This window comes from Mytilinidion resinicola, assembly GCF_010093595.1.
Source record: "Mytilinidion resinicola strain CBS 304.34 unplaced genomic scaffold BDZ99scaffold_25, whole genome shotgun sequence".
NCBI classification, from domain to species: domain Eukaryota; kingdom Fungi; phylum Ascomycota; class Dothideomycetes; order Mytilinidiales; family Mytilinidiaceae; genus Mytilinidion; species Mytilinidion resinicola.
Window position 1 is genome coordinate 478,479 of NW_022985461.1, and position 24,986 is coordinate 503,464.

General features: G+C 51.0%; 11 protein-coding genes across 11 annotated transcripts; 6 read left to right on the forward strand and 5 right to left on the reverse strand.

The window, feature by feature from the left end:
• The first annotated feature begins 73 nt into the window (after positions 1 to 73).
• On the forward strand, positions 74 to 1,857 carry BDZ99DRAFT_426706 (inositol monophosphatase). The gene is made up of 7 exons (XM_033717128.1): positions 74 to 280; positions 414 to 465; positions 539 to 627; positions 813 to 1,176; positions 1,264 to 1,335; positions 1,396 to 1,527; positions 1,671 to 1,857. The coding sequence occupies exons 1-7, from the start codon at positions 100 to 102 to the stop codon at positions 1,777 to 1,779; spliced, it is 999 nt and encodes a 332-aa protein (XP_033570807.1). The 5' UTR covers positions 74 to 99; the 3' UTR covers positions 1,780 to 1,857.
• BDZ99DRAFT_467959 (uncharacterized protein) lies at positions 1,734 to 3,614 on the reverse strand. The gene is made up of 4 exons (XM_033721134.1): positions 3,108 to 3,614; positions 2,303 to 2,946; positions 1,972 to 2,198; positions 1,734 to 1,899 (listed from the first exon to the last, which is right to left on the reverse strand). The coding sequence occupies exons 1-3, from the start codon at positions 3,298 to 3,300 to the stop codon at positions 2,106 to 2,108; spliced, it is 930 nt and encodes a 309-aa protein (XP_033570808.1). The 5' UTR covers positions 3,301 to 3,614; the 3' UTR covers positions 1,734 to 1,899; positions 1,972 to 2,105.
• A 545-nt stretch (positions 3,615 to 4,159) lies between these two features.
• BDZ99DRAFT_503049 (quinate permease) lies at positions 4,160 to 6,073 on the forward strand. The gene is made up of 3 exons (XM_033723938.1): positions 4,160 to 4,702; positions 4,759 to 5,140; positions 5,197 to 6,073. The coding sequence occupies exons 1-3, from the start codon at positions 4,176 to 4,178 to the stop codon at positions 5,911 to 5,913; spliced, it is 1,626 nt and encodes a 541-aa protein (XP_033570809.1). The 5' UTR covers positions 4,160 to 4,175; the 3' UTR covers positions 5,914 to 6,073.
• Positions 6,074 to 6,206: 133 nt separating this feature from the next.
• Positions 6,207 to 7,695, reverse strand: BDZ99DRAFT_467962 (xylose isomerase-like protein). The gene has a single exon (XM_033721135.1). It carries the CDS (start codon positions 7,428 to 7,430, stop codon positions 6,363 to 6,365), a length of 1,068 nt encoding a protein of 355 aa, XP_033570810.1. The 5' UTR covers positions 7,431 to 7,695; the 3' UTR covers positions 6,207 to 6,362.
• A 148-nt stretch (positions 7,696 to 7,843) lies between these two features.
• On the forward strand, positions 7,844 to 9,414 carry BDZ99DRAFT_453015 (NAD(P)-binding protein). Its single transcript, XM_033718310.1, has 2 exons — positions 7,844 to 8,434; positions 8,485 to 9,414. Exons 1-2 carry the CDS (start codon positions 8,105 to 8,107, stop codon positions 9,214 to 9,216), a joined length of 1,062 nt encoding a protein of 353 aa, XP_033570811.1. The 5' UTR covers positions 7,844 to 8,104; the 3' UTR covers positions 9,217 to 9,414.
• A 162-nt stretch (positions 9,415 to 9,576) lies between these two features.
• BDZ99DRAFT_467963 (shikimate) lies at positions 9,577 to 10,662 on the forward strand. Its single transcript, XM_033721136.1, has one exon. It carries the CDS (start codon positions 9,659 to 9,661, stop codon positions 10,619 to 10,621), a length of 963 nt encoding a protein of 320 aa, XP_033570812.1. The 5' UTR covers positions 9,577 to 9,658; the 3' UTR covers positions 10,622 to 10,662.
• Positions 10,663 to 10,779: 117 nt separating this feature from the next.
• On the forward strand, positions 10,780 to 12,082 carry BDZ99DRAFT_467964 (putative pathogenesis associated protein Pep2). Its single transcript, XM_033721137.1, has 3 exons — positions 10,780 to 11,160; positions 11,217 to 11,537; positions 11,605 to 12,082. Exons 1-3 carry the CDS (start codon positions 11,033 to 11,035, stop codon positions 11,855 to 11,857), a joined length of 702 nt encoding a protein of 233 aa, XP_033570813.1. The 5' UTR covers positions 10,780 to 11,032; the 3' UTR covers positions 11,858 to 12,082.
• On the reverse strand, positions 12,009 to 14,760 carry BDZ99DRAFT_511955 (uncharacterized protein; the record flags this gene model as incomplete). Its single annotated transcript, XM_033724593.1, has 5 exons — positions 12,009 to 13,102; positions 13,139 to 14,058; positions 14,094 to 14,284; positions 14,337 to 14,692; positions 14,743 to 14,760. 5 exons carry the CDS (start codon positions 14,758 to 14,760, stop codon positions 12,356 to 12,358), a joined length of 2,232 nt encoding a protein of 743 aa, XP_033570814.1. The 3' UTR covers positions 12,009 to 12,355.
• A 971-nt stretch (positions 14,761 to 15,731) lies between these two features.
• On the forward strand, positions 15,732 to 18,719 carry BDZ99DRAFT_546434 (uncharacterized protein; the record flags this gene model as incomplete). The annotated part of the gene is made up of 2 exons (XM_033726871.1): positions 15,732 to 15,861; positions 15,957 to 18,719. 2 exons carry the CDS (start codon positions 15,732 to 15,734, stop codon positions 18,464 to 18,466), a joined length of 2,640 nt encoding a protein of 879 aa, XP_033570815.1. The 3' UTR covers positions 18,467 to 18,719.
• A 632-nt stretch (positions 18,720 to 19,351) lies between these two features.
• BDZ99DRAFT_526321 (uncharacterized protein) lies at positions 19,352 to 20,402 on the reverse strand (the record flags this gene model as incomplete). Its single annotated transcript, XM_033726127.1, has 2 exons — positions 19,352 to 20,097; positions 20,222 to 20,402. The coding sequence occupies 2 exons, from the start codon at positions 20,400 to 20,402 to the stop codon at positions 19,352 to 19,354; spliced, it is 927 nt and encodes a 308-aa protein (XP_033570816.1).
• Positions 20,403 to 21,739: 1,337 nt separating this feature from the next.
• On the reverse strand, positions 21,740 to 24,288 carry BDZ99DRAFT_503057 (uncharacterized protein; the record flags this gene model as incomplete). The annotated part of the gene is made up of 2 exons (XM_033723939.1): positions 21,740 to 23,740; positions 23,824 to 24,288. 2 exons carry the CDS (start codon positions 24,286 to 24,288, stop codon positions 21,740 to 21,742), a joined length of 2,466 nt encoding a protein of 821 aa, XP_033570817.1.
• Between the last annotated feature and the right edge of the window lie 698 nt (positions 24,289 to 24,986).

A 24,986-nucleotide genomic window follows, 5' to 3' on the forward strand; every position in this document is an offset into this window, starting at 1 on the left:
AGCTCCCCTTTCGGCTCCACACGGCCTTAGTTGAACCCTCACTTAGCTTGATAAATGTCGCTTGTTCGCGTCGCTCTTTCATTATGACTTGTATTGATCATGGCAGACCTTTCGAGAGAGGAGTTGGACGGCATATACGCTTTTGCTGTCAATCTGGGCAAGGAGGCTGGGCGAATGCTGATGGACGCTGCGCAGCTGAGGTTTGGGGATGAAAGGCCAAAAGAAAAGGAGCATGTTGAGAAAGAGAATGCTGTCGATCTTGTGACGCAGACTGATGAAGGTAAGAAGTCAGCGAAGACCCATCTGGAGTGTCCTCAGGCTTTCGCTCCGCCCAATCTACACACTCTGTGGGTCAAAGTAGCTTCAAGTTTGGGACCTTTCCTATCGGCGAAAGGCGCTGAACTAGTTACTAGATGTCGAAGCGTTCATCAAAGATCAAATCACAAAGAAGTATCCATTACATAAGTCAGTGCCGTCTCTCCAAACGCAAATATTGCATCTCAAGTCAGCAGATTACTAATGCGTGACTAAACACCAGATTCATCGGAGAAGAGACGTATTCAAAAGGTGCTTCACGCGACTATCTAATCGGCAATGAGCCGACATGGTGTGTGGACCCACTGGACGGTATGTATGTTTTCTTACACGATTGTCCCCAAGGTTGATTCGGTATTGTCTCGCATCGTCGAGGCAGGGACATGAAGAAGTAGAGAACACTTTCTGAAGCTTTAGGTTCCCTACCCGTATCTTGATAACTTTCAAGCACAACATATAACCTCAAATGAGACGATGATGGCTAACGAAACGCCCAGGAACCGTGAACTACATCCACCTCTTTCCCATGTTCTGCGTGAGCATCGGGTTTATAGTGAACGGCAAGGCTACGATCGGCGTCGTCTACGCACCTTTTCTGAACCAACTCTTCTCAGCATGCTCCGGTCGTGGAGCATGGCTCAACGAAACTCAGCAACTTCCCTTAGTCCGCAACCCGATACCGCCTATGCCTGCCAAAGCTCCGGCCGGCTGCGTCTTCTCATGCGAATGGGGGAAGGATAGAAAAGATCGGCCGGATAGCAATCTCCATCGCAAGGTGGAAAGCTTCGTTAATATGGCTGCTGAAATTGGTGGGAGGAACGGAAGGGGTGGAATGGTTCACGGGATGAGATGTCTAGGAAGGTCAGTACAAGCATACGTGATGGTGAAGTGAACTCGAGCCATCCGTTTCATTTTGTCAGTATGGATATGCTAAGTCCTCCTTCTCAGTGCAACCTTAGATCTTGCTTATACGGCTATGGGCTCATTTGACATCTGGTGGGAGGGTGGATGTTGGGAGTGGTGAGCAATTAACTCTACTCTACTCTACTCCGCAACACGAGTAGTTAATGAGGCATATAGGGACGTTGCGGCTGGCATTGCCATTTTGTCCGAAGCAGGTGGCTTAGTGACTACTGCAAATCCTCCAGAAAACGAAGCCACCGCCCCTGTGGAAGAAGTCAAACTCGGTAGCAGGTTATACCTAGCAATCCGGTACGTCCCTGGACACCAAACTCTCCTACTGTCACCCCTTGTCTGGCAGACCGGATGTCTCTTTCGTCACATATACCAAGTTCTTTTTTGCTTCTAGAACACAGCCATGATGAATGCATTCGCTAATAACTTCCGCGAAACAGCCCTGCAGGGCCATCTCCTACTGAGACAGGACGGGAGGGGCAAGAGAGGACGGTGCGGGAAGTGTGGCGGAGAGTGCGCAATCTAGATTACTCTCGACCCGGCGCTTGAATGTATGGGAAGAACGCATGCAAGATCGCATTGATACTCAATCAGATGTACGCTTCAATCCAAGTCGAAAAAAGGATCATATTCATGATTGAAGTCTACACAGCCGTACATTCCTTGATTACAAAATCTATCAAATAAGTCATGACTTGCTAATTTCGCATCGTGCTGGATGGGGTCTTAAGTGTGGTGATTCGGACAAAGCTGGGCCCATACCATGGCTTTTGCGGTCCTTTCACTAGCCTCTTTCCTCTTCCGTCTTTCCCGAGCAAGGACGCCCGTGTGACTGACATATCGGCTAAAGGTTGAGCAGCTGTCACTGCCCACGGCTAGATCCTCGATTCGTTCAGCTTCGACGCAATGACTTCGTGGACCTTCTTCACTGGAAGATCGTGTGCATTCTTCCCGGTCCAGAATTTATCCTGCGAGTCGTTAACTCCAGAAAGGAACAGCGTTGGAGCCCCTATTCCAGCCCTCTCAGCGCTATTGCATTCTTCCGCAAGGTGTGGAGAAGGAGTGGGCTTACCTGTTCTAACCCCTGCCAAATCATCGCCTCGGTGCCTAGTATCACTTTCCAGCCAGCTGTCTTGGAAAGCTCGGCAATCTCTGTCCATGAAGATGGGTGGTAGCACATTTCCAACACAGCACCCTTATGTGGTTTCGCCAGTAGACATTCTAGGACACCCCTGGCATCCTTCTCTGCCTTCGTTCGAGGGGGGAAATTCGGTACGCACGAAACCACGGCACCAGGACCCTCGAGCTGCTCCGCTTGAGCAACAGTAGCAATGTCGATGAGCTCGCCGCCAAACCCACGCTCTGTGCACTCCTTGATGACGGCATCTACTTCTGACCGGTCCCGGTTCACGAGGTAAATCTTCGTCGCCTTCATCCACTTCGTCAGGGCGTAGACTGCGCTTCTTGCTGCGCCGCCTCCACCTACAACTAATGCTGGTCTGCCATGAAAGCAGGCTTCGGCGTCTGAAATGTTCTCGTAGAAAGCATCGCGGATTCCGACCACGTCTGTGTTGGTACCGATGTACTGACGCTTGTTCGTGGTGGGATCGAGTCGCGTGAATATGGTGTTGCATGCGCCTACGTCGCGTCCCTCATCGGTAAGGGAGTCGAGGTGCTTGAGGATGGCGACTTTGTGTGGCATAGTCACCGATGCTCCTGGATTTTCAAATCAGTATACATAGATTATGAAATCAGGCGCCGAGAGCGCTATACAAAACAGTAGACTACTGAGAATTGAGGGCTCAAAGAACTTTTTCATTCTTGCTGTTCTGCCAGTCATCTCTGATGAGATTTTAACTGAGAATTCAAGAACTCACCGTAGAATTTTGGATCCTGAATCAATTTCAGGAAATGATCCATGTCTGTCGAGTCAAGAGGAAGCTGCGCCCATTTAAGCCCCAGCCCCTCGTATACCGTCTGATGAAGCAAGGGAGACATGGAATGGGCAATGGGATGGCCAAAGAGGTAGCCAACCCGGTCCAGATGGCCTGAGTCTGGTGTGACGGTCATTTTGAAAGTAAAAGTGCCTGAAGCGACGGCTCTGCGTGGTTTGAGACGTCTAGACGAACAGATCACGTAGATCGATTAATCAAATCCTAATTGAAGGCACTGAAAGACTCGAGGAAGGGGTAAACACTATACGAAGATAATTGTTTCTTCGACATACGAGGAATACCCTGTCTACCAGGAGCCGGCACGAGCTGATGTTCATGCCCAAATTCCACCAACCAACCCCACTGCCACCTGCGAGCCGCCGCTTTCCCAGCTGTCTCACGGCTCTCGGCACTATTGCGGGGGAAGGGCACTGAAAGATTGGTAGAATGCTTTCCCGGCAACATCTGGGCTGGGTGAAGTTCGGGTGGCCGTCTGCCGGCCCTTCTCCACAGCCAGGACACCATGCTCCGCAGTATGCACGGCTCGACCACCGCCCTGAACACCAATGGAAACGCCGGCATTTGTAGCCTCTCCGCGGCCACCGCTCTCCGCAAATCTGGAGCCCGCCACGACGAGGCCGGCGTCTTCCCAGAGAGGATCCCCAGGCCGATCGAAGGAAAATTTCTCTTCCCATGCGTACGGAGGCTTGCCAGAGGGAGGGCTGAGGGCGCAAGTCGGCCCGCTTCAGCACCATCCCCACGGGGTCGACGTTCGCTTCATTAGTCGCCATGGAGAGATATATAGATGAGCCCTGTCATGGCCTGTCACTTTCCTTCATTTTCATCTTCGTCCTCCCCCTCTCTCTTCCCTCTCTCTTCCCTCTCTACCTCCCTATACTTGAGGAGACCTTCACTGAGTCGATCCTCGTGACTCAACCCCCTTAAAGACTTCGACGCTGCTGTCAGCATATCCATCCATCCTTCTGAAAGAGAACGATCAAGTTTTCCAAGATGGGCCTTTTTACCCTCGTCGAGGATAGGCCGACTCCCAAGGCGGTCTACAACTGGCGTGTCTACACTTGCGCCGCCATCGCCTCGTTTGCCTCATGTATGATCGGATACGACTCGGCCTTCATTGGCACCACGCTTGCGCTCCCATCTTTTGTCGGGGAATTTGGCTTCGCAGAAATGTCAAAAGACCATCTAGCTCTTACCAAGGCCAACATCGTCTCCGTCTACCAAGCCGGTGCCTTCTTCGGTTCAATATTTGCCTACGCTACTAGTTTCTACCTAGGCCGTAAGAAGAGTCTTTGGATCTTTGTCACTGTCTTCATCCTAGGAGCAGGGTTGATGCTTGGTGCCAACACTGCCCGTGGTCTTGGTCTCATCATTGGAGGACGTGTCCTGGCCGGAATCGGCGTTGGTGGTGCTTCTAACATGGTACCAATTTACATTTCAGAACTTGCCCCTCCGGCTGTTCGCGGACGATTGGTTGGTATCTATGAGGCAGGATGGCAGATTGGAGGTTTGGTAGGATTGTAAGTTGATTTTCACTTGTCGGGTTTCACTCGCAGCGCACTAATGCAAATCACAGCTGGATCAATTATGGCATCAGCGAACACCTAGCACCATCTCACACCCAGTGGCTTATCCCATTCGCTGTCCAGCTCATTCCTGCTGGTCTCCTCCTCTTTGGATCAATGTGGATCAGGGAGAGCCCTCGATGGCTACTCACTAAGGGCAGGCGAGAGGAGGCACTGAAGAATCTTTGCTGGATCCGGAATCTGCCCGCTGATGATCTCTATCTTATTGAGGAGGTCGCAGCTATCGATGCTGGTCTTGAGTATGAACGCATACATGTCGGACCTGGTTTCTGGAAACCTTTTGCGGCATTGAGGCAAAAGGAAGTCCTGTGGCGATTCTTCCTCGGTGGCATGCTTTTCCTTTTTCAGAACGGATCTGGAATTAACGCTATTGTAAGTTTACTCGAGTAGCTCGACTCTCAAGCACAGTTTCCTGACTACTTTTCTAGAACTACTACTCTCCCACTGTCTTCAAGAGTATCGGTGTCCAAGGAACCAACACCGGTTTCCTGACCACCGGAATCTTCGGCGTAGTCAAGACCGTCCTCACCTTCATCTGGCTTCTCTTCCTGATCGACAAACTCGGCCGAAGGAAGTTGCTCATGATCGGTGCCACCGGCGGCTCTCTCTGCATGTGGTTCATCGGTGCCTACATCAAGCTCTCCAACCCAGCTGCAAACACCACGAACACTAAACTCTCCTCCGGCGGTATTGCCGCCATATTCTTCTTCTACCTTTGGACCGCCTTCTATACACCCTCATGGAACGGCGTCCCCTGGGTCATCAATTCTGAAATGTTCAGCCAAAACACCCGCTCCCTTGGCCAGGCCTCTGCCGCGGCAAATAACTGGTTCTGGAACTTCATCATTTCCCGCTTCACTCCCCAGATGTTCATCAAGATGGATTACGGCGTGTACTTCTTCTTCGCCTCACTCATGATCTTTTCCGTCGTCTTTGTGTACTTCTTCATTCCTGAGACCAAGTCGATCCCGCTCGAGGCGATGAACCGGCTCTTCGAGATCAAGCCTGTGTCCAAGGCTAACAAGCAGGTCATCCTCGAACTGCAGGAGTCGGAAGAGGACTTCAGACATGATGCCGAGGGTGCCGGCCTTTCTGTTGAGAAGACGAAGGATTCGCGGATTGAGAATGTGGTTGCTGATGTATGAGATGGTATGGATATGAATTGATGACTGAGCGCGTGCGCAATGAATTTAATGAGCGAATCTGATGCTGTAAGATATTTAGCTTTGTATATATGGGTTGATCGTGGGATTCCACCCACTTCATCTAGCATAGATTAATCAAGCAATATTGGATAGTTAACTCAAATTTTTCAACCGGGCTCTGTTTTAGTGCACGTGAGGCGTGACCGAAGACAGTAACATCCTGTCTCCCATTCACTTACGCTTTCCAATTTAAGTACCCCTCAATTCACTTCCTTGGTTCACTTAATTACTACTTGGCCTAGCTATACAACTTTCAAGCATTGAAGGGCCTTGCCAAATTTTGTCTATGTCTGCAATGGAAGTCTCACCCCATTCATATTGATATCCATGTAGCGTTACCGAAGGGCTGCTTTCTGCATTCATCAATCATCTACGAACCTCTCTGATCCCTATAGCCGCGCCTCTTCCAAATGTGCACCCCCATTCACCGCCCCCTTAACAGCATTCAGCCCCAAATCTCTTTCCAGTTTCGACCACGCCGTCGCAGCCCTACTCGCCAACTGCTCCGGAATCTCCTTCTCCTTATACGTCATGACGCGACTAAACAGCTCCATACTCACCCACCCCTCATACCCCAGCCCCTCAATAAACGCCCTCGTAATCTCCAGCACGGGCAAATACCCTCCCAACTCCTGCTCCCCGTAAAACAACCTACAATTCCGTGACCAACTCATCCGCGCCACCTGATCCTGCGCCCAGAACTCATGCCCCTCAATCAGCGGCGCAGCCAGCCGTTCCGCATCCACCACCTGGATATAAAACACCTTCTTCACGTCCACCGTCTTCAACAGCCGCGCAATCGACGCCGCCATATCCGCCTCCGCGTTCACCGTCTTCCCGCTCACAGCAGCCGGGTCCGCGTACACGCGGCCCGCGATGTTGAACGTGTCCAGGCACAGCCCGAAATTCGGCCGGTCTACTTTCGCAACGATCTCGCAGCAGCGCTCCCACGTGTCGATGTGCGTCGCCCACGCGAGGCTCTCGTACGCGAACTTGATGGGCGGGTCCTGCGCCGCTCCCATGTCGGCCACTTCGACCATGTCGGCCACGATGAGGTCGATGTCGGAACTGCATTCGGATGCTGGGAGGAAGTTGGTTGGGATCTGGATGATGTCGGTGCCTAGGGCTTTCGCAAGCTGTAGCCAGAGCTTCAGCTTCTCGATGCGTTTGGCGTGCTCGGCACGGTCGTAGAGGCCCTCGTAGTGGAGGAAGGGTTGTAGGCCGATGATGGTGAGGCCACGGTCTGCGCAGAGCTTCGCGATGTTCTTGGAGGCCTGGATTTGGTTGGCGGGGGTCGCGCCACCGGGGAGCTGGGCGGCGACGTCTTCGAGGTCTTCGAAGAAGATCTCGATGCCGGTCAGGTTGTGCTTGGCGGCCATGTCGAGCTTGTGGGTGAAGTCGTGGCCGGCCCAGCAGCGCCCGAGGGACATGGTGGAGATGGCGGGTTTGTAGGACATGTTGGCGGGTGTGGTATGAATCGAATTATTCTATCGAACTGGGTATGAAGTAGAAATATAGAGGATGCAGATTGCAAATATGAACAGTGGCGTTGTAGCCGCTACAGTATGCTATGTGACACGTGTGGTATGTCTAAATGTATGTGTCATGTGATTCTAAAGGGGGAAAGAGAAGAAACGTCAATTGGGGGAACGAAGGGGGCATATCTGAGCAGATGCCATCCCGATACGCTGAAAAAGCTACCATATTGCCTCACCTACCGTCTGATGGCTAGAAGCGGCAACCCGTAACAGGAGCTGGTGGTCTCCGCAGAGATGATTTGGCGAGAGGGACGCTTTGACCACAGGGAAAGTCTTTTTCCACCGCGTTTCCTTCGCCTCCTCCACTCCCAACAACAACTCCGGATCCAGCTGCTACGGCCGAGCTTCGAGTCAGTGCAGGGCCGAAGGGTCTTGAGGTGAGTCGTGGAGATGTGGAGATGCGGAGAACCGGTGGACGATGGGAAAAAACATGAAATCCCGCCAAAGCGTTCCCCCGTAGAGGGCGACGGCTGGTGAGTTGTCATACCACGATGAGCCTCTATGCTGCGGACTGCTGCCCCCATCATCTTCTAAGTTACAACCGTTTCTTCTACTTTTGAATCAAATATATCACCTATCGGTTTCGCTACACCATGGCTGGCACTTCGAAAGTCAAGCTTGCGATCATTGGCACTGGTTTAATAGGACCAAGACATGCAGAGGCAGTCTTGAAGGATCCTGATGCGGAGCTCAGTTGTATCGTTGATCCAAGCCCGGCAGCTATAGCTGTTGCCGAGAGACTTGAATGTCCCATCTACCCATCCATCCAGGCTATGCTGGCATCGCCGTCAAAGCCGGACGCTGCCCTCGTGTGCACCCCGAACCACACTCACGTGGCTGTCTCAAAAGAGCTATTAGACGGCGGACTTCATGTGTTATGCGAGAAACCCATCTCAGTCGATCTCCAGACTGGACAAGAGCTGGTATGTTGAGTGACGGGATTCGATGCAAGACCTTACATTTGTCACGGTAGGTCGACTACGCAGCGTCTCGGAATTTACACCTCCTGATCGGACACCACCGTCGCTTCAACCGTTATGTGGTTACTACGAAACAACTCGTACCCTCTCTCGGCCGTATTATAGCCCTGAATGGTCTTTGGACATCGTACAAACCGCCAGATTACTTCGATCCTCCCACCGAGTGGCGCCGACTTGATTCTGCAGGTCCGATCTTGATCAATCTCATTCATGAAATCGACATCCTCCATCACCTGTTCGGCGCTATTACCAAGATTCATGCCGAAGCGACACCGAAACAGCGAGACCACGCAGCAGAAGAAGGGGCTGCTATCATCCTAAAGTTCGCTAGTGGTGCTGTGGGTACCTTTGTGCTGAGCGATGCTATACCCTCGCCGTACAGCTTTGAAGCTGGTACTGGGGAAAATCCCATGATTCCCTACACCGGTCAGGACATTTATAGGATCTTCGGCACAGATGCGTCTTTGAGCGTGCCAGATATGCAGCTCTGGAGCTACCCTTCTGGTAAGAAATCTTGGCTAGAGATTATCAATTCCAAAAAGATAGAGGTAGAGGAGATGAAGAAACCTTTCGAGCTACAAGTAGCTCATTTCGTCAAGGTAATCAGAGGGCAGGAGGAGCCTAGTTGCTCTGGGAAAGATGGACTCCGTGCTGTCATCGTCTGTGAGGCGATCAAGAAGGCACTGAAACAAGGAGGATCGGTCGATATTGCAGAAGATTTGTAGTGGTTTCATTTCCGGATACAATCAACAACGATCAGTGCGTCATTCAGGAGCTTCTCGATAATTTCGACAGCCTACTTCAGCATGTTTGTCGGCAAATATTCGCGTGATCTATAGACAGTGAAGTATAGAAAGACTCGGCTGCGCCATCTTTGATTTCTCTTCGTCGTCAGCTCTACTGTGGCCACGTTTCGATATCACGAGTTGCAGTACCCTGGTATTCTAAGAAACCTAGTCAGATCAACAATGGAGCCCCACCCCGAGGTACGTCCGTCCCCGTCTTAAAAGTCCGCGTAAATACTATTCCATTCACGCTTCGCCTACCTTCCGAAAGATGCTAGCTCACAATATATTCGAACTGTTTGGCTTGATAGGTACGCATCGTCTCTCAAAACCCAAGATCTTATTGAATCTCTTTCTTTCATAATCAAATTAGTCTTTCAACATGGCTTCGATAGTAGAAACAACTCCTATCGCCTCCACAGACAGCCGCAAATACCTCTACCTAGCTGGTATCGGTGTCACACACTCCTTCGCCTATGCTCTTCACAATCTCGTCGCTAAATCGCTCGATTTACCATGGGAATTCATCAATCAAGAATGTCCTACTGTCGAAACTGTCGTCGAGATATTCCGACGCCCTACCTTCGCCGGCGGCGTTGTCACAATGCCCTATAAGCAGTCCATAATGCCACACCTCGACGAGCTCGATGATCTCGCGCTCACTCTTGGTGCATGCAACAACGTCTACCTCACGCCTGAGGGCAAGCTACGAGGCACAAACACCGACTGGAGAGGCATCAAGGGATGCTTACTTGGCGCCAACACCGAAGGAAAAGGCAAACCTGCCATGATTATCGGTGCAGGAGGCGCTAGCCGGGCAGCTGTATACGCTCTCTCCACCGAGCTCGGCTGCAGTCCTATATATATCATCAACCGCGACGCAGACGAGGTGGCCGCCCTCCTCAAAGATAGCAGCGCATACGCAAAGGAAGACCAGCCGGCACCAAAGCTCATCCACATACAGACTGTGGCTCAGGCGAAGTCTCTACCATCACCGTACTACATCGTCGGCACAGTGCCGGATTTCGAGCCGCAGACAGCGCAGGAGCTGGAGGCGCGGGCTATGTTGACGGAATTCCTCGACCGCATGGAAGGCGAGAAGGGAGTTTTGCTGGACATGTGCTTCAAGCCAAGGAACACGCGGCATCTGAAGCTAGGGAAGGCAGCTGGGTGGACGACAGAGGAGGGGACGGGCATAATAGGGCATCAGCTCGAGGAGCAGTGGCGGCTATGGGCTGGTCAGCCCAAGGAGAAGCTGCCCTTGGATGAGGCGTGGAAGAAGCTGACAGAGATTGTGGAAACGCATCCGGGTATCAACTTTGACAACTCGGCGCCGAAGTTGTAGCTCAGTCACCTTTTATACCAATTCATAACTTGTAAACTCCATGCGTGCTTGACAGCAATATTCTACGTGTGACTTCGAGCCACAATTGAACTTCATCGGTAACCTCGACACTCAGATATCGCTCCATCTTTACATCCATACCAACTGAGTCACTCAGAGTTCCACAATGGGCGGAATTAGTTCCATTGGAGGGGAAGTACGAAGTAGTGCCCCACATCTCCACTACCCCTCCACCCGTCCCCTGAACTCTCCTGAAAGTTTATCCCGCCTTACTTCCACTACACTAAAACAGACCTTGAGTAAATATGCCAAAATACTACTACAACCCCATTGACTCTCTTAGTTCTAATTCCTGGAACACCATCAATCCCTTCATCCTGAGTGACACTTTCTTAGCTATACAATCACAAAATGCCAGACCTCCACACCCTCCCCGCGGGCTCCTATCCCACCAAAGCCGTGAGAAACAACGGCTCCGACAACCTCGCCCTCGAGCGCTTCAAGCTGCGAGAATTGGCTGAGGGATGGCCTATGTACCGGTACATCCTCCTCTTCCATCACTAGTCCACCCAAACTTACACACCTCTCAACACAGCGACGCATGCGAATGGGAGAACCTCCTCTCCATCTTCCACCCCTCGGCCTACATCTACACGACCTGGACTGGGCGCACGCACCACCTCGACTTCATCGCGGCGTCCAAAGCCGGCATGGACAAGGGCGCATTCATCATGCACCGGTGCCACGGGTCGTCTACGGACATCAACGTCGAAGCGACGCGGGCGGTGACGAAGATGAAGGCGACGATCACGCAGCGGTTTGAGATCGAGGGGTGTGAGGTTGACGCGGAGAGCGACTGTCGGTTCTGCTTTTTCTGGGAGAAGCATGAAGGGGAGTGGAGGGCGATGTTTGTGCGGTGAGTGATCAGTCCTGAGCCTCTGATTTAGCTATGCCATGTTTCTGGACTGACGATACATGCTCAGGCATTGGTACGAGAAAGATAAACTGATCCCAATAAACCCGAACAAGGTGCCGAAGTTGGACGAGGCGAAACTGGCGACGTATCCGAGCGGGTATCGCTATCTGGCGTACTGCCAGGAGCTCACGATGGGCGTGAAGGTGATGTTGGACATGCCGGGACACAGGCGGGAAGGCGATAGTGTGTGTGGGAAGAAGCATGATCAACTGTACTGGCAGTGCCAGCAGTGGGTTGAGGGTGAGAAGGTAGATATTTGATTTAGCTTTGTATCATAAAGGCCTTTGCATGAGGACCTTATTGAGTGTGTACGAAGTAGCTGACGGTTGTGTGTGTCATGCAGCTTGTCGTTTTGGTGGAAGATGCGAATTTTGCGAGGCTGAAGATGTAAAGTCGCTATTACGGCCGTTGCGTGGATGCGTTCAAGATTCATAGTCGAATTTACTTAAGCGTATTGACATATATACGTTAGTCTAGTTGACGATTCCTCCATCTTAATTCGTGGCTCCGTCAATCGACCTAGAAAGTGCATGTGCTAGAGAGCCACTTTTGCGCTTTTGGGTCGCATTTTAGGCGACAATAGTTCTCAGAACTAGGAAGCTGTGAAAGAGATACTCGGATAGACCCTAGCCGCGGCTCCATCGTAGACTCGTCCTTGTTCGTAGTAAGTTCCTCACGTCTTGTGGGCCACTGCGGGCCTGGTCAACTCTCATGTATCCAAGCGGATAGAATAAAATACACTCATTTCCACAGTCTTTTCATCCCCCATCATAAGAGCCTGCTTGGTCTATTGACGAGTGCCCCACCACATTTGGGTGCAAGAACGCGGACAGGAGCGGATCAAATTGACCATAATCCGAAGCCAGCACATCCGTTAGGTCCGCATCAGGCGCGAATCCGAGATTCTGCATGAATTGTGGCTGGTTCTCACGGTTCTCCGCACCGTCGAGTGATGCCATCTCGTCAAAAAATGCGTCCAGGTCCATAGTGGCGGCAGGATTGTAATTATCCAGCGCGATTTCTTGGTAAACAGGGTGAAAATGGGACGAGTTGACGTTGCCGAGCTGGTGCTGAGGAGCCGCGAAGCCAGGCCCCTTCGCGTGAACGGGGTTCGGGGGGCTCATGTTTGGCAGGATATCTGGGAACAACGCTGGTTGTGGCTTCGATCTATCGGGGCCACGTGTAGATCTGGATGCCACAGCTGGTTGGAAAGGTGCGTGTATTGACTCAGGAGTCGGTAATTGGAAGTTTGCCGTGCTTGAAGATTGTGACATCGAGATCTGACAGTTGGGCTGATTGCTAGTCTCTCTTGCGAGTACGGTACTTCGAGTATGATCGCCGCTTGTTGGTGGAGACCATGCTTTGATATAAGCTGCCTTGAAGTTACGAATGCGGGTCTTGAAATTCATATTCAATGTGTTGAAGCCTTGGTGGTTAATGATGATAGCCAAGAAACTCTTTACCAAGGGCGGTAATGCTACCATACCGGCGGTCTCAGAGAAGTACTCCAATAGGCTGATCAAGTCACTGGTCGGACGAACAAATGAGGAGTCATTGACACTGACTGCAAAAAGATAGGCAAGGCGAAGTAGTAAGATTGGCGGTGTTGAGGTTACAGAGACAGTACCGGTTCGTACAAAAGAACACGTCCTAGGTAGTGCTGCAGTCCAGTCTTTCATTTGTGATGCAACTTCTAGGGATGCGGCTCGTGAAGTATCTTCGGAATTTCGAGAAGCGTTGAATATGGTAATGAGCTTGACAAGCTGATTGAAAACACTCAGACTGTGTACCGGACTGCGAGTTGAGTTTGCAAAGTGTTCCGTTTGTACACCGAAACCCTCACAGCCCACCCACGGGTGCCATTCATCCAGACCTTCCTCGTCTACTGGTCCACGTCGCCCCATATCTGAGCCTTTGAGATAGAACGGAAGACCCAGTTGAGCGGAGATGATGGTGTCAAGTACGAAACATCCGGCGAAGACGTGCTTGAGTCGGGAGTTGAGGCTTGTGTGGGTGTTGGGAGAGCTTAGTCGTTTTTCAAGGCACAAGAGAAGTCGACTTGCATGGCCTATTTGTAGCCACGCGATCTCGATCTTGTCTTGACCAAGATTTACTAAAGCAAGAAGAATGAGTGCTTTGACGTGCCCCAACTCGAATATTCCATCTTCGTTTGGTATGAGATTCCTGGCAATCTTGTAAAGGTCTTCTACCGATCGCGTCGGAGACTCGGCCTGTGACGGCGACTCATTTAGTGTAGAATTTTCCTGAATTGAAGCTAAAGTGAGCACACTCCAAAGCTCCGCATGTTCTCCCGATCCGAGTGTTTCTGGGCCTATTTCAAATCCATCTTCGGGATAGGAGTAAGAAAGCTTGAGTAGGTCATGCTTTTCAGAGATAGGAAGCCAGGAGTGAGTGTAGGCAAAATATATGTCAAACAGACGCCATATGTTCGTTGGCAGCACTTGTTTTGATTTCGCGGATCGCTCTGAAGCTAACCCGATATGACGATACGTTTGCGTAGATTCTTGCTCCCAGCGCTGGGCCAGGGAGCCCAATGGATAACTAGGAGATGGTAGAACGCCCTCGGATTGGGAAGATTGGATACGGGGATGGATAGGACTACGGGGAGTCGATAAGTTGGTAGCCCCGGCTTGTGCTTTAGAGGTGTTGGGAACTTCAGATTCCGGCTCTGGTGTGTCAGGGGAAAGTCTGTCGTTTTCAACGACGTCCGATCCAGACAGAAGCCTTTCAACTTCCTTGCACACTGTGCTCCGCCGCCATTTCTTGTGCAACTTGTCAGAATCTGCTGTGTCTTTTCCCACAAGAAGCGACGACCCTTGGCTGTTATCTGCAGTGAGCATAGTGTTCAGAGCAGCCTCGCTCCCGGCCACGTTAGTAAAGACCCAGGCGAGGGCAAGCTCCAAAGTTCTGATATATCCGGGTTGTATTCCGCGCTTCTTGGGATTCGTAGTATACGAGCAGTCCCGATTGGAAGAGACACAAGTAAAACACATGGGCTGAATGCCATCGCATTTCTCCCGGGCCGCACGACATTGATCGCATGCCCGTGAGACACGCTGCCTCTTCACAGGGGCCTTCTCGTTGCCTTCTTCGACAGCTTTGGGGGTAGAGTTGGCCGCCTTACGCTTCGTTTGCGCTCCATCATTTCCGTTTCCACGCATGCCTGATAGCCTAGTTCCAGGCTAGGGTGATCCTCCGGGAATAACTCTGGTAGTCTCAATGGACGGAGGGCGTCTTCTATTCGACGAAGTTCTCGGGATCCATACGATCGAATACTTATTTGCTACTGTTCAGAGCGTGTCGACAGTATTGTGGATTCAGAAATCTAGAGGACTGGTAAGTCTGGGTTCGGTAAGGTTTGGGTTGGCCGTTGAGTATCCTTCATCGAGCGCTTACTTGATTGGATCACCCTAGAGGGGTACGATTGAGAAGTGAGGATATTCCCAGGTTTGGAAAGTATGAAAGTGGCTCGAATGACTCCAAGCAATGACATATAAGCGCAAATTGATAACTGATAGATGTTTCCAGGACAGGGGCAGTAGTACTTATTGCCAATGCTATCTTTGTATGAGCAACGGCAACGTTGAAAGAATCAGTCGAGACAATATCAAGTGCGCCCATCCAAGGGGTAATAAGAGGCGGCTCAACAACGAGACCAGTGCATTGAGTATCATGGAACCCTGATAGAGTTCGCTTGATGATGCATGTTGGAGAAGCGGAGAAGCAAATCTGGGGAAGCCGTTGGCACGTGATTCTCGCTAGCACCAAAAATGATCTCCGGGATGAACATTCATCCATCACTCACCCCGAAATCTTCGCATGTTCCCGCATCTCCACAATTGATCGGACTATGGGAATCTCGAGCCTCAAGTACTTTGATACTTCGACGCCCCCACGTATACTCCAACCTGATTGACTGCTTGGACCGGATTCATCGCCTTTCACCATCGATTCTTCATGCAACGCGCGACCGAAGTATGGGATATGCTCCTTGGACCCTAAACCCCTAAATATCACCCCGTTTTACGCAGAGAGTGTACCACAGCCGCGGTATCGTTGTACTTGCCTGGATAGAGAGTACCAAGACTCTCCTTATTTGGGGACTATTTCGCGATGGCGACCGCCGTGGTTGGAACGAAGAGACCCTTTGCGGTGATGGAGGAGATGCAGCCTTCTCAAGAGACCCCATATTCTCTCTTCCGCCGGACTCCTAATACTTTGGTGTCTAGAACAGATGAATCTTGTATGCTGTGTTCTCTAAAATTCATGGAGCCAAACCGCTAACAATTCCAGATTCTCGATCTTCAAGTGCCCCCTCCACTCCTACACCACCCCTAGCGGCCATCGACCTGTCGAGAACATTCGAACCAAACGCTTCTTTGGTACTCGTTGGAGTTCGTGGCACTGGGAAATCCACACTAGCAGTCATAGCATCTGCAGCATTTCAGAGGCGTGTAGTTGATGTGGATAAGTTCTTTCAGGAGACGACTGGACATTCTAGTGCAGCCCACCGGAAACTACATGGAGCCTTTGAGCACAACCGCCGTCAGGAAGAGGTGCTCAGATCCGTGCTCAATACCTATAATCGGGACTGTATCATCGTCTGCAATGCAGGCTCGATGGAACGCAGCGGACAAAGCCTCTTACGAGATTACGCCGCCACACATCCGATAATCCACGTAGTTCGAGATTCCAAGAGCATACACGCTTATCTCAAGATTCGGGAAGAAAGTAAGCTCACCGGTCTACTTGCCATTAGCGGGCCCATATTTCGAGGCTGTTCCAATTACGAATTTTACAATTTCTCCGAAACCCAATCGAATCACTCCCAGCAAGAAGAGCATTCAGGAAAATCGTCCGGAGACCGGACGTCCGTTCATGAAGCGACACCTCCTTTTCTGGCTCTAAAACGCGCGGAACGACATTTTTTGAAATTCGTCGCGTTGATCATAGCGAGAGGCAAAGTGCCCTCACTGGAACCGGCTTACCCGCTGTCTCTAGTGCCCACAGAGCTCAGACGATTTACTTGCGCCATTGCAGTGCCTTTCTCTAAACTTACAGCCGAAGACTTGGACATTGAGGATCTGGAGATTGGGTCTGATGCGGTTGAAATTGTGATCGATGATCTCCAAAAGACATCTCCGTCGATGATGGCTTCTTCGTCCGCACAGGAGCTTACACCTGCAAGAGCGGACCAGATAAGCCGCACCATTTCAACTGTAAGGAGAACAGTGATTGTTCCCATCATCTTCCACGTCCACGCAGACTCAGAAATTTCTTCGAGCCATCGGTCGACATATCTGGAACACTTGCGGCATGGATTGCGGCTCGCCCCCGAGTTTTGCACGATCAACCTTTCACTGGATGACGAAGTAATCGTCCAGATATTGAGCATCAAGGGCTCAACGAAGATGATCGGTCACCTAAACACATCCAATTACGAAGCACCGGACTGGTCGGACCCTTTTTGGACGGACAACTACGAAAGAGCGAGAAGACTTGGTTGTGACCTTGTGCGGTTTACGCGCCCAGCGCGGTCATTAGACGACAACTTCTCGATTCGGATCTTGAAAGAGAAGTGCGGAGCACTTGCTGAGCCATCCATTCCTCTGATAGCCTACAATACTGGCCATCTTGGTCGTGTATCGATCTGCTTCAACGAAGTATTCACTAATGTTACGCATGAAGCTTTGCAACATTCAACCAAAGACCATCTATCATCTCCGACTCTCTGCGGGCCTCACATTACGGCACAGGACTCTACTCGGGCGCTTTACGCGTCTTTTGTCTTTGATCCAATGCAAATATACATCATTGGTGCAAGCGCTGGCTACAGTTTATCACCTGCCATGCACAACGCAGCCTTTCAAAAATGCGGACTACCGCATCACTACCAAACACACCAGACTCCGTCCCTGAATAGCTTGAAGTCACTGGTAAACGATCCCAACTTTGGGGGCGCTTCTGTCAGTTTACCATTCAAGCTTGAGGTTATCTCATTGACCCATTCCCTAAGCCGACATGCAAGGGCAATAGGCGCGGTCAATACCCTCATACCAGTGCGGAACCTCAACCCAGACGGCAGTATTCCGGATGATCTGAGCCTTTTCAACGAGCGCTGTCGAGCAGGCCCCGTCAAAGCATTATACGGTGACAACACCGACTGGATAGGCATCCGATCCTGTATTCGAAGAGGCCTTTCTCCCGCAAATGCGGTAAGACCAAGGACGACCGCCTTAATCATTGGTGCTGGCGGAATGGGCAGAGCCGCCGCCTATGCTATGCTGCACCTCGGAGTCAAGAATATCGTCATCTTCAACCGGACCATAGCCAATGCAGAAAACTTAGTAGCTCATTTTAATCGGCTTGTGTCTAGCTCAGATGCTAAATTGTTGCCATCCTCCAAGTCACCAGAGACAAGGCCACTCTTCCGCATAATCAAATCTCGAGAAGAGTCCTGGCCTGACGACCTCCGTTACCCAACTATCGTTGTCTCATGCATACCCACGCATCGTCTCGGAGATAGCCCAGCACCGAACTTCACCCTTCCCCCTCAGTGGATCAAGAGCCCGACTGGGGGCGTCCTTGTTGAAATAGCCTACAAAACGCTTCATACACCCCTTCTTCAGCAATTCCGCGCGGAATCACATAGAGGTTGGGTTTGCATGGATGGCCTGGACCTTCTTCCTGAGCAAGGCTTTGCGCAATTCGAGCTGTTTACTGCACGAAGAGCACCGCGAAGATTGATGAGAGAAGAGGTCCTGCGACGCTTCACTGACGCTGAGGGTCATACGGATCCCGAGGTCATCCAAACAAGATTGGAAGGCATTGATGATCAAGATACTTGAGAAATACTAGAAACGGCCCCATGCCTGGTGATTGTTGAGGGCGTAATTCTGCATGTCTGGGCGCATTTGCGAGAAATGGACGAGCTTAACGATATACCCATAAACATTCAATATGATGTGTACAAATATTACTCTTAACATGAAGGGCGACTCTAATTTCGCAATGTTTAACGGCTAGCTATCATATCACGCCATGCTTAACACTTCTTTCTAGTTCTACACGTGCATACATTCTAGTTATGTTTCAGCACCTTAATCCACGTGATAATAATACCTCTTCTACTCATACCTCTTAGAAGTCTTATTCTTTGTTCTAACACATACTAACTATGACCTGGTTGGCATAAGTAAAGACGGAATGGTGCGAAGGATTAAAACCCTAAACACCTCCGCTCCCCCACACTTGCGTAGGACCACCAATAGTACCTGTGTTCAAACATCCATCTGGGCTTCTGGATGTTTGAACATGTCCAGGTGCACAAATCGATCTCTGGAGGTTGAAGGATGGACCGTTGAAGGCTTTTATACCTTCTCGAGGAGGGTCTGGAGGTTTAAGGTAAGTTGGGCATGTTGTTTGAAGGGTTGGGTAGACGGGGTGGTGAATATAAGTTTTACAATTATGATTACAAAAGTTACATGATTCAGATTAGCTACCAATAGGGGAGTGGATATCGAGCGGGAGTGGATATCGAGCTGCTTTCATGACAATTTTGATAACCGTATACCTTTGTAAGGAGGACCCCATCCGCCAGGTCGCCGGCCATTCAAGAGGTTACTCAATTAGAGCGTCAGAGGTTACATCAAAACTCGAGTTCGGAAAGCTCATGGGGGCACCCCAAGCAGGGCCAAACGAGGGTGCGCAGGCTCTTAGCGACATAATCCATCTCAGTCATTCAGAAGAATAGCATAGTCCCCTTCGTCGTTCATAGGCGCATCGGATTCCCAACCGCTCTGGTAGCCTGGTGCTAGGCATTCCTCGTCCGGCTGCGGTATCAGCTTCAAGTCGATAACTGAATTGTCATCACTCCAATTGCTCTCGTTATCGTCGCTATCATAGACAGAGTTCTCCTTAGGAAAGATGATGGCAGTCGTACCGTCATCTTGCACCTTGCAAACCAGTCCAACATCGTCCTTCTCCACAAAGCCCATTTTCGTGAGGACTCTGCTCTTCCAGATTAGAGGATCAGCCTCGGAGACTCTCAGCTTGAAATTTCCGAAGTGCTCCTTGTGCTTATCTTCAAGGGTGTTATAGCCAGTTATTGGAACCAATAAGCCTTTCTCCTCACGGATGGCATTGTCAGAGCTCAAACATAGCGCCAGTGCTTCGTGGAAGTCGGTGTTATGGTCGCACTTTTCTGTGTGGCTGCCATTGCCAATAAGCAGCACCTTACAGAGCTTTAGAGTCAGATGGCGGACGCTAGTCATCAAATTTTTGAGATTTGGACGCTGAGGCCATAGATCCAATGCCGTTAAGCCCTTGATTGAGCATCCGAGAGCTAAGGATTCACAGACTGTGGACCTAGAAGTGAGCTTGCAGCGGGTCCCGCCTCGTGTAGAGAGAATCTCAACGTATTTGTAACAGACATCGAGCATTTCGTTGATGATCCCAAAACGAACACGACTGACGTTATCTGGGATATGATTAGCAAGAGCACATTGGCTTGTTGATAACTTGACAAGTACAACAGAGGTATGGGATTCTAAGCTGCACAAGTCTTATGGCCCTGGCAATAGTAAGTATGAAAGCTCTCATACCTAGGATAATGCGGTACACGTCTTTTTCAGCATCTTCGAAAGCTGAGTTCTCAGCAAGAGGATGTCCATCAATTGCGTATATGTCTTTGTCTGAATCGACGGGTGAGAGCAATACGCCGAGGCGCCGCATGGAAAGTGTCTTTGTATCCGAAAACCCAAGAGACGAAAAGCCATTCCTCATTATCAGGTTTCATCGTGGATGATATAATAGGCCAGGTCCAGTTGCGTAGGAATGGCCTTATCAGCTCACTTCCGCCGTAATTGACGCAGACGAAGGCAATCCGAAGGAGCGCGCTGGGGTCTCTTATACAATCCGGGCGTCGCGCATGTTTCCATGGGCAATATTTAGCAAGATTAGGACGCTTTCTGAATCGAATTCCTTCATTACAGGCTCTGTAACATCTGAATCTAAGAGAGACTTCCAAAAGTTACTTAGTCGGCGGACACAGGGCGAGAAGATGAGAATATGTACATCCGCATGTCCACGAATGATTAGCGTTCGATCGCCCGCTGGGTCTATTATAACGCTTCTATCCGGTTCCCGTTCGTAGCTCGTCGTGGACTCTTCTCCGCTCTCGGTCGATTCATCATCGCTCGTCTCGGCAGATTTATCGTCGCTCTCATCCTCCGGGACCATGATTTTGTCATCCGGAGGTGTACCGATCTCCATTTCCAGTTGCTTTTGAACAGCGGCGGCCTCAGTTTGGTTGTTTAGGTTGACGCCCATACCATCTTGACCGTCTTCCAGCTCAACCTTCCAAGTTCAGGCTCGACGATGATCTCCCAGATCCCCCATGCTTCACATTGACATGACTGGATAGTTCAATACTCTCGCAAGACGCTGATCTCTTGCGTTTCTTCTCAAGACCGGGCAGCAGTATAGTCTCATCTACAGCCCCGTGTGTACTCGCTGGCAGCGATAACGCAGGCCTCGCGCTATCAAAAGCTAGACTCGATTGTTCCTAGCCTGATGAATTGAAAGGAGTCGTCCATGGACTAAGGGGAGTTTCCATAGTTGAGATTTTAAATAGCTTCAGCGGTGCAATTGATGGAAGTACAGTACTTGTCATGTTTCAGCGTTCAGTATATGCTTACCGGGATTGAAGAATCGAACAAGATGGCGGCCGGCTGCTAGAGAAGGTCGCAATTGAGTACTTGTTCTTTTAATGAGGCGAAAAGGTTGTTTATTCACACATCTTTGAGACCGGAAATGCGGGAGATGAGCTGAAGTCGCGTGCACTGGATTGAGGTCAGCGTCGACGCGGTTTTGCGGTTGCTTCGCACTTCACGTGACCCTCTAGAATATCTACTTGAGAAGTCAGGAACGAATATAACGCTTGACGCAGCTGAGTCTGGTCACTGCTGTACTTACATAGGTGACGCTCAAAGATATCGTATCATTTATTCTAGGTACTCAGGTAGCAACACAGAACTAACCGCAACCCATTGAAACGTCCATCCAACTCAACTCCACCCGTCTTCCCCACTCGTACATTCCTACTCTCTCCCTTTCATCACTCACACAGCCTTCTCCTTCCCCTTCCCCTTCCCCTTCCCCTTCTCCTTCCCCTTCCCCTTTCCCTTCCCCTTCCCCTTTCCTTTTCCCCACCCCATCTCCCTCGCCTCCTTCAAACTCGGCCAGTCCCAGTCCCACTCGCACCCGCACCAGGCCTTCTTCTTCACTCTTTGCTCACACCTCTCACAAATCCCTTCCTCGCCAGCCCCATCAACGCAATTTCTTTCTTCGCTCTCAACATTAAGATCAGACTCCAAATCCCACCAGTCTTCTATCTCCCCTTCTTCCTCGCATTCCTGTTCCTGTTCCTTTTCCTTTTCTTTCGAAAGCGGGATAGAAGGCGCGGTAACAGGTATCCGACACCGCCATTTCGGACCCCGGGGGCGTGTCCTAGTTAACGGAATACTGGCATGCCACATGACCGGCCTCCCAACTCTCGCCTCGCCTTGCAGAACAGTCCAGCCCTCGTCGTCATTGTCAAAGTCCGAAGCAGTGGGCGAGGGGAGGACGTGCTCGAACTCTGTGGAGGTGGAGAGGTCTGAATAGGCTGGGAGGGGCGTGTCGGATGGCAGGGACGCGTCTACCGGGTTGGTGGAAGACGAGGCAGAAGATGCGACCACCGAATGCTTCGCCGCGAACAGCCGACTCGGCGTAGGAAGTACCTGCGTTGCCGTGACTGAAGCTTGAGTGCTCCGACACCAGCACGGCTCCGCGTGTCCCATCTCCAAGAACTTCGTCAGCGACGCCCTCACTTCATCTTTCACCGAGAGTGGGGTGGGGCTTCGACGGGCCACTGGCGATGGGTCGCTGGAGTTGGGTCTGCACAGAATCTCAGGCGTCTCGCCCGCGTCCGCTTCCGTATAAACCCCTTCAACAGACACCTCGGGGTTTATGGGCGCGTATGGTGTCTCAGGCGGATAAGAAGACGTAGAAACGGACTCGTAGTGGCAGTTTTGCCATGTCCTCCAGTTCGAAAACGGCGGGGTGGAGGGAGTAGATGCAGAGGGCGTGATGACGGGACTAGCGCTGGCCGCGGGATTGTCGGAGACGCAGATATAGTCACTGGGAGCAGGAACGGTGCTAGACGCAGACGGTGTGGAGACAGGTAAGGCGTTGGATCGGCAGAGGGAGGAAGGGACCCACGGCGGTGCAGGTATTGGCTCAAGAGCCAAGGGCGGGGTAGTAGAGGAAGGGTAGGGTGTTGTAACACCGGGGCTCTGGCTTCTGGATCTCAGAGGGGAGACCGGAGCAGATGGCGGCCGCAAGAGGGCCCGGATAGCAGCGGCCGCGGCAGCGTGGTGTGGGAAAAAGCGCGAATTGCGGCGTGAGGTAGTATTGACACAGTCGGTACTGTGTTCTTGAGTCTCGGTCTGTGTGGCAAAAACGGAGTCTTGAAGGAGATGTGGTCGCGGCCGATGAAAGGGAACGGTTATGGTTCCGCCTGTGGCTGAGGTAGATGAGGTTGTAGAGAGCGAAGAGCGGCGGCTGAAAGTCTTTCTGAGGATCGGTGATGAGCTCGGCGAGGGAGCTCCGGGACGGAAGGTAGCCGGCAAATTAAGAATGGACTGATTAAAGGATGTTTTCAGGAGTGGTGGGTGGATGGGTGGTGTTCGACGGCCGAATGTCGGAGTAGGGACTGTAGACTGTCTTGAGTGTGAGCTTTGACGGCTGAAGATGGCCCGGGCAGGTGGAGGTTTCGTGATAGAGGAAGCAGGCGGAGGTGGTCCTGCAGATTCGACTCTGCTCAGTGAGGCTTGCGGTGCCTCTAGCTTGCAGTCTTGAGAGTTGGGAGGACTCTCACGCGAGACCCTGCCTACGGTACTAGGCGTATCCGTGGATCTCAAGTCTGCGAATAGCTCATCAAAGACGTCAGATCGCAGTGGCTGCTTGGCCTTCATCTTGCTATGTCTTCCACCTCTTTTACCCCGGCGTCGCACAGCGAAGCGTTTCGAGGGCGGGGTGAAGTCGAAAGCCCAGCTAGACTTGTCACCTCGCGAATCTAGCTGTGCTAGAATACTGAAACGGTTCTCTGCAATTATTCGTCAGAAGAGCGAGAGCAATGAACTCATCGAAGTGTAAAGCTCACCGTTCGGGTCAGAGCGAGGATGGTGCCCACAAGGAATAGCTGGAAATCTATCCTCCAGGTTCGACGGCTCCCAGATGCGACAGTCGCGGCATCTCGCTTCTTTCGGAGGTCGAGGAAGGGGATTTGAGGGCTTGGTTGTAGGTAAATCGGCGTCGTGGTTTTGTCTCGGCCCATGAGCATTGCTCTGATGAGGCATGCTATGTTGTTCAGGACTGGCGGATATGTGGTGATAGGTGTAGGGATAAAAGCTGGGAACGCGAACAACGAGTGACAAGTAGTTGGAGGCTGAATGGTTGGCTGCCACTGTTGAGAGTGCATAGGATGGCTCTTGCTGGACTGGGTAGTCCGAGGAAAGAGAAACTGAGGCGAGGCAACAAACTGGAACTCTACCTGCGCCTGCTGCAAGATCAGAAGGTCCATATTCTCGCCCTCTAGAGTGTCTTCGGTCTCTGGTATATCAAACATCTCCGACTTCAGGTGATTCTGCAAGATATCCTAGCCTTTCAAGTAGTCATCTTCTGGCTGCCTGTAGGTCTGTGATTCTTAGACGGCAAGCTTCACACTTTTCGCACAACTATTGAGACATTAAAAGTCGAAGAAACCCACTACTTGTCCTAGCCCACTACTTCGTCCTAGGTAGATTTGGCACCCAAGGGTCCAGCGTCGTAATAAATGGCGAGCGACGACTATGAGAGTGAACTCGACGATGAGCGAAAATATGACGAGATTTGGTTTGCCAGCTGCGTCTCTTTCAAATTGCCCAGTCTACCAGAACATTGTTGTAAGGAACATGCGTATCAGACAGATGATGACCGTAATGTTAAGCTTCGTCTGTGCTAAGGATCGCTATGAAGCCTACTTCTAGATTCCAATTATTGTGGCTTCACTTTCCGCCAGTTCGAAAATGCTAAAGACGAGAATCGCTCGAGCCAGTGAGGCCGTCGTTTAAATGCATTTGAGAAGGGAGTGAGGGTGTTTTCGAAGATGACTCCTTTTCTCATCTCTTGCCACTAGCATAAGGGTGCCATGTTGACCACCCTGATATATCTAAGATTTCTTACAGACTCTACAACTTTGTGATCGAAGCCTGATACTTAGTCGCCGTTACATTCCAGAGTTGCGATATTGTGTCGTAGCAGAAGATAAGTTGGTTACCGTTGCAT

Coding starts and splice junctions, on each gene's coding strand:
- BDZ99DRAFT_426706 (XM_033717128.1), top strand. CDS start 100: ATGGCAGACCTTTCGAGAGAGGAGTTGGACGGCATATACGCTTTTGCT. Junction 281..413: donor TGTGACGCAGACTGATGAAG/GTAAGAAGTCAG, acceptor ACTAGTTACTAG/ATGTCGAAGCGTTCATCAAA. Junction 628..812: donor GTGTGTGGACCCACTGGACG/GTATGTATGTTT, acceptor CGAAACGCCCAG/GAACCGTGAACTACATCCAC.
- BDZ99DRAFT_467959 (XM_033721134.1), bottom strand. CDS start 3,300: ATGACCGTCACACCAGACTCAGGCCATCTGGACCGGGTTGGCTACCTC. Junction 2,947..3,107: donor TCAGGATCCAAAATTCTACG/GTGAGTTCTTGA, acceptor TTGAAAATCCAG/GAGCATCGGTGACTATGCCA. Junction 2,199..2,302: donor TTTGGCAGGGGTTAGAACAG/GTAAGCCCACTC, acceptor AACGACTCGCAG/GATAAATTCTGGACCGGGAA.
- BDZ99DRAFT_503049 (XM_033723938.1), top strand. CDS start 4,176: ATGGGCCTTTTTACCCTCGTCGAGGATAGGCCGACTCCCAAGGCGGTC. Junction 4,703..4,758: donor ATTGGAGGTTTGGTAGGATT/GTAAGTTGATTT, acceptor TGCAAATCACAG/CTGGATCAATTATGGCATCA. Junction 5,141..5,196: donor GATCTGGAATTAACGCTATT/GTAAGTTTACTC, acceptor CTACTTTTCTAG/AACTACTACTCTCCCACTGT.
- BDZ99DRAFT_467962 (XM_033721135.1), bottom strand. CDS start 7,430: ATGTCCTACAAACCCGCCATCTCCACCATGTCCCTCGGGCGCTGCTGG.
- BDZ99DRAFT_453015 (XM_033718310.1), top strand. CDS start 8,105: ATGGCTGGCACTTCGAAAGTCAAGCTTGCGATCATTGGCACTGGTTTA. Junction 8,435..8,484: donor TCCAGACTGGACAAGAGCTG/GTATGTTGAGTG, acceptor TTGTCACGGTAG/GTCGACTACGCAGCGTCTCG.
- BDZ99DRAFT_467963 (XM_033721136.1), top strand. CDS start 9,659: ATGGCTTCGATAGTAGAAACAACTCCTATCGCCTCCACAGACAGCCGC.
- BDZ99DRAFT_467964 (XM_033721137.1), top strand. CDS start 11,033: ATGCCAGACCTCCACACCCTCCCCGCGGGCTCCTATCCCACCAAAGCC. Junction 11,161..11,216: donor GAGGGATGGCCTATGTACCG/GTACATCCTCCT, acceptor CTCTCAACACAG/CGACGCATGCGAATGGGAGA. Junction 11,538..11,604: donor TGGAGGGCGATGTTTGTGCG/GTGAGTGATCAG, acceptor ATACATGCTCAG/GCATTGGTACGAGAAAGATA.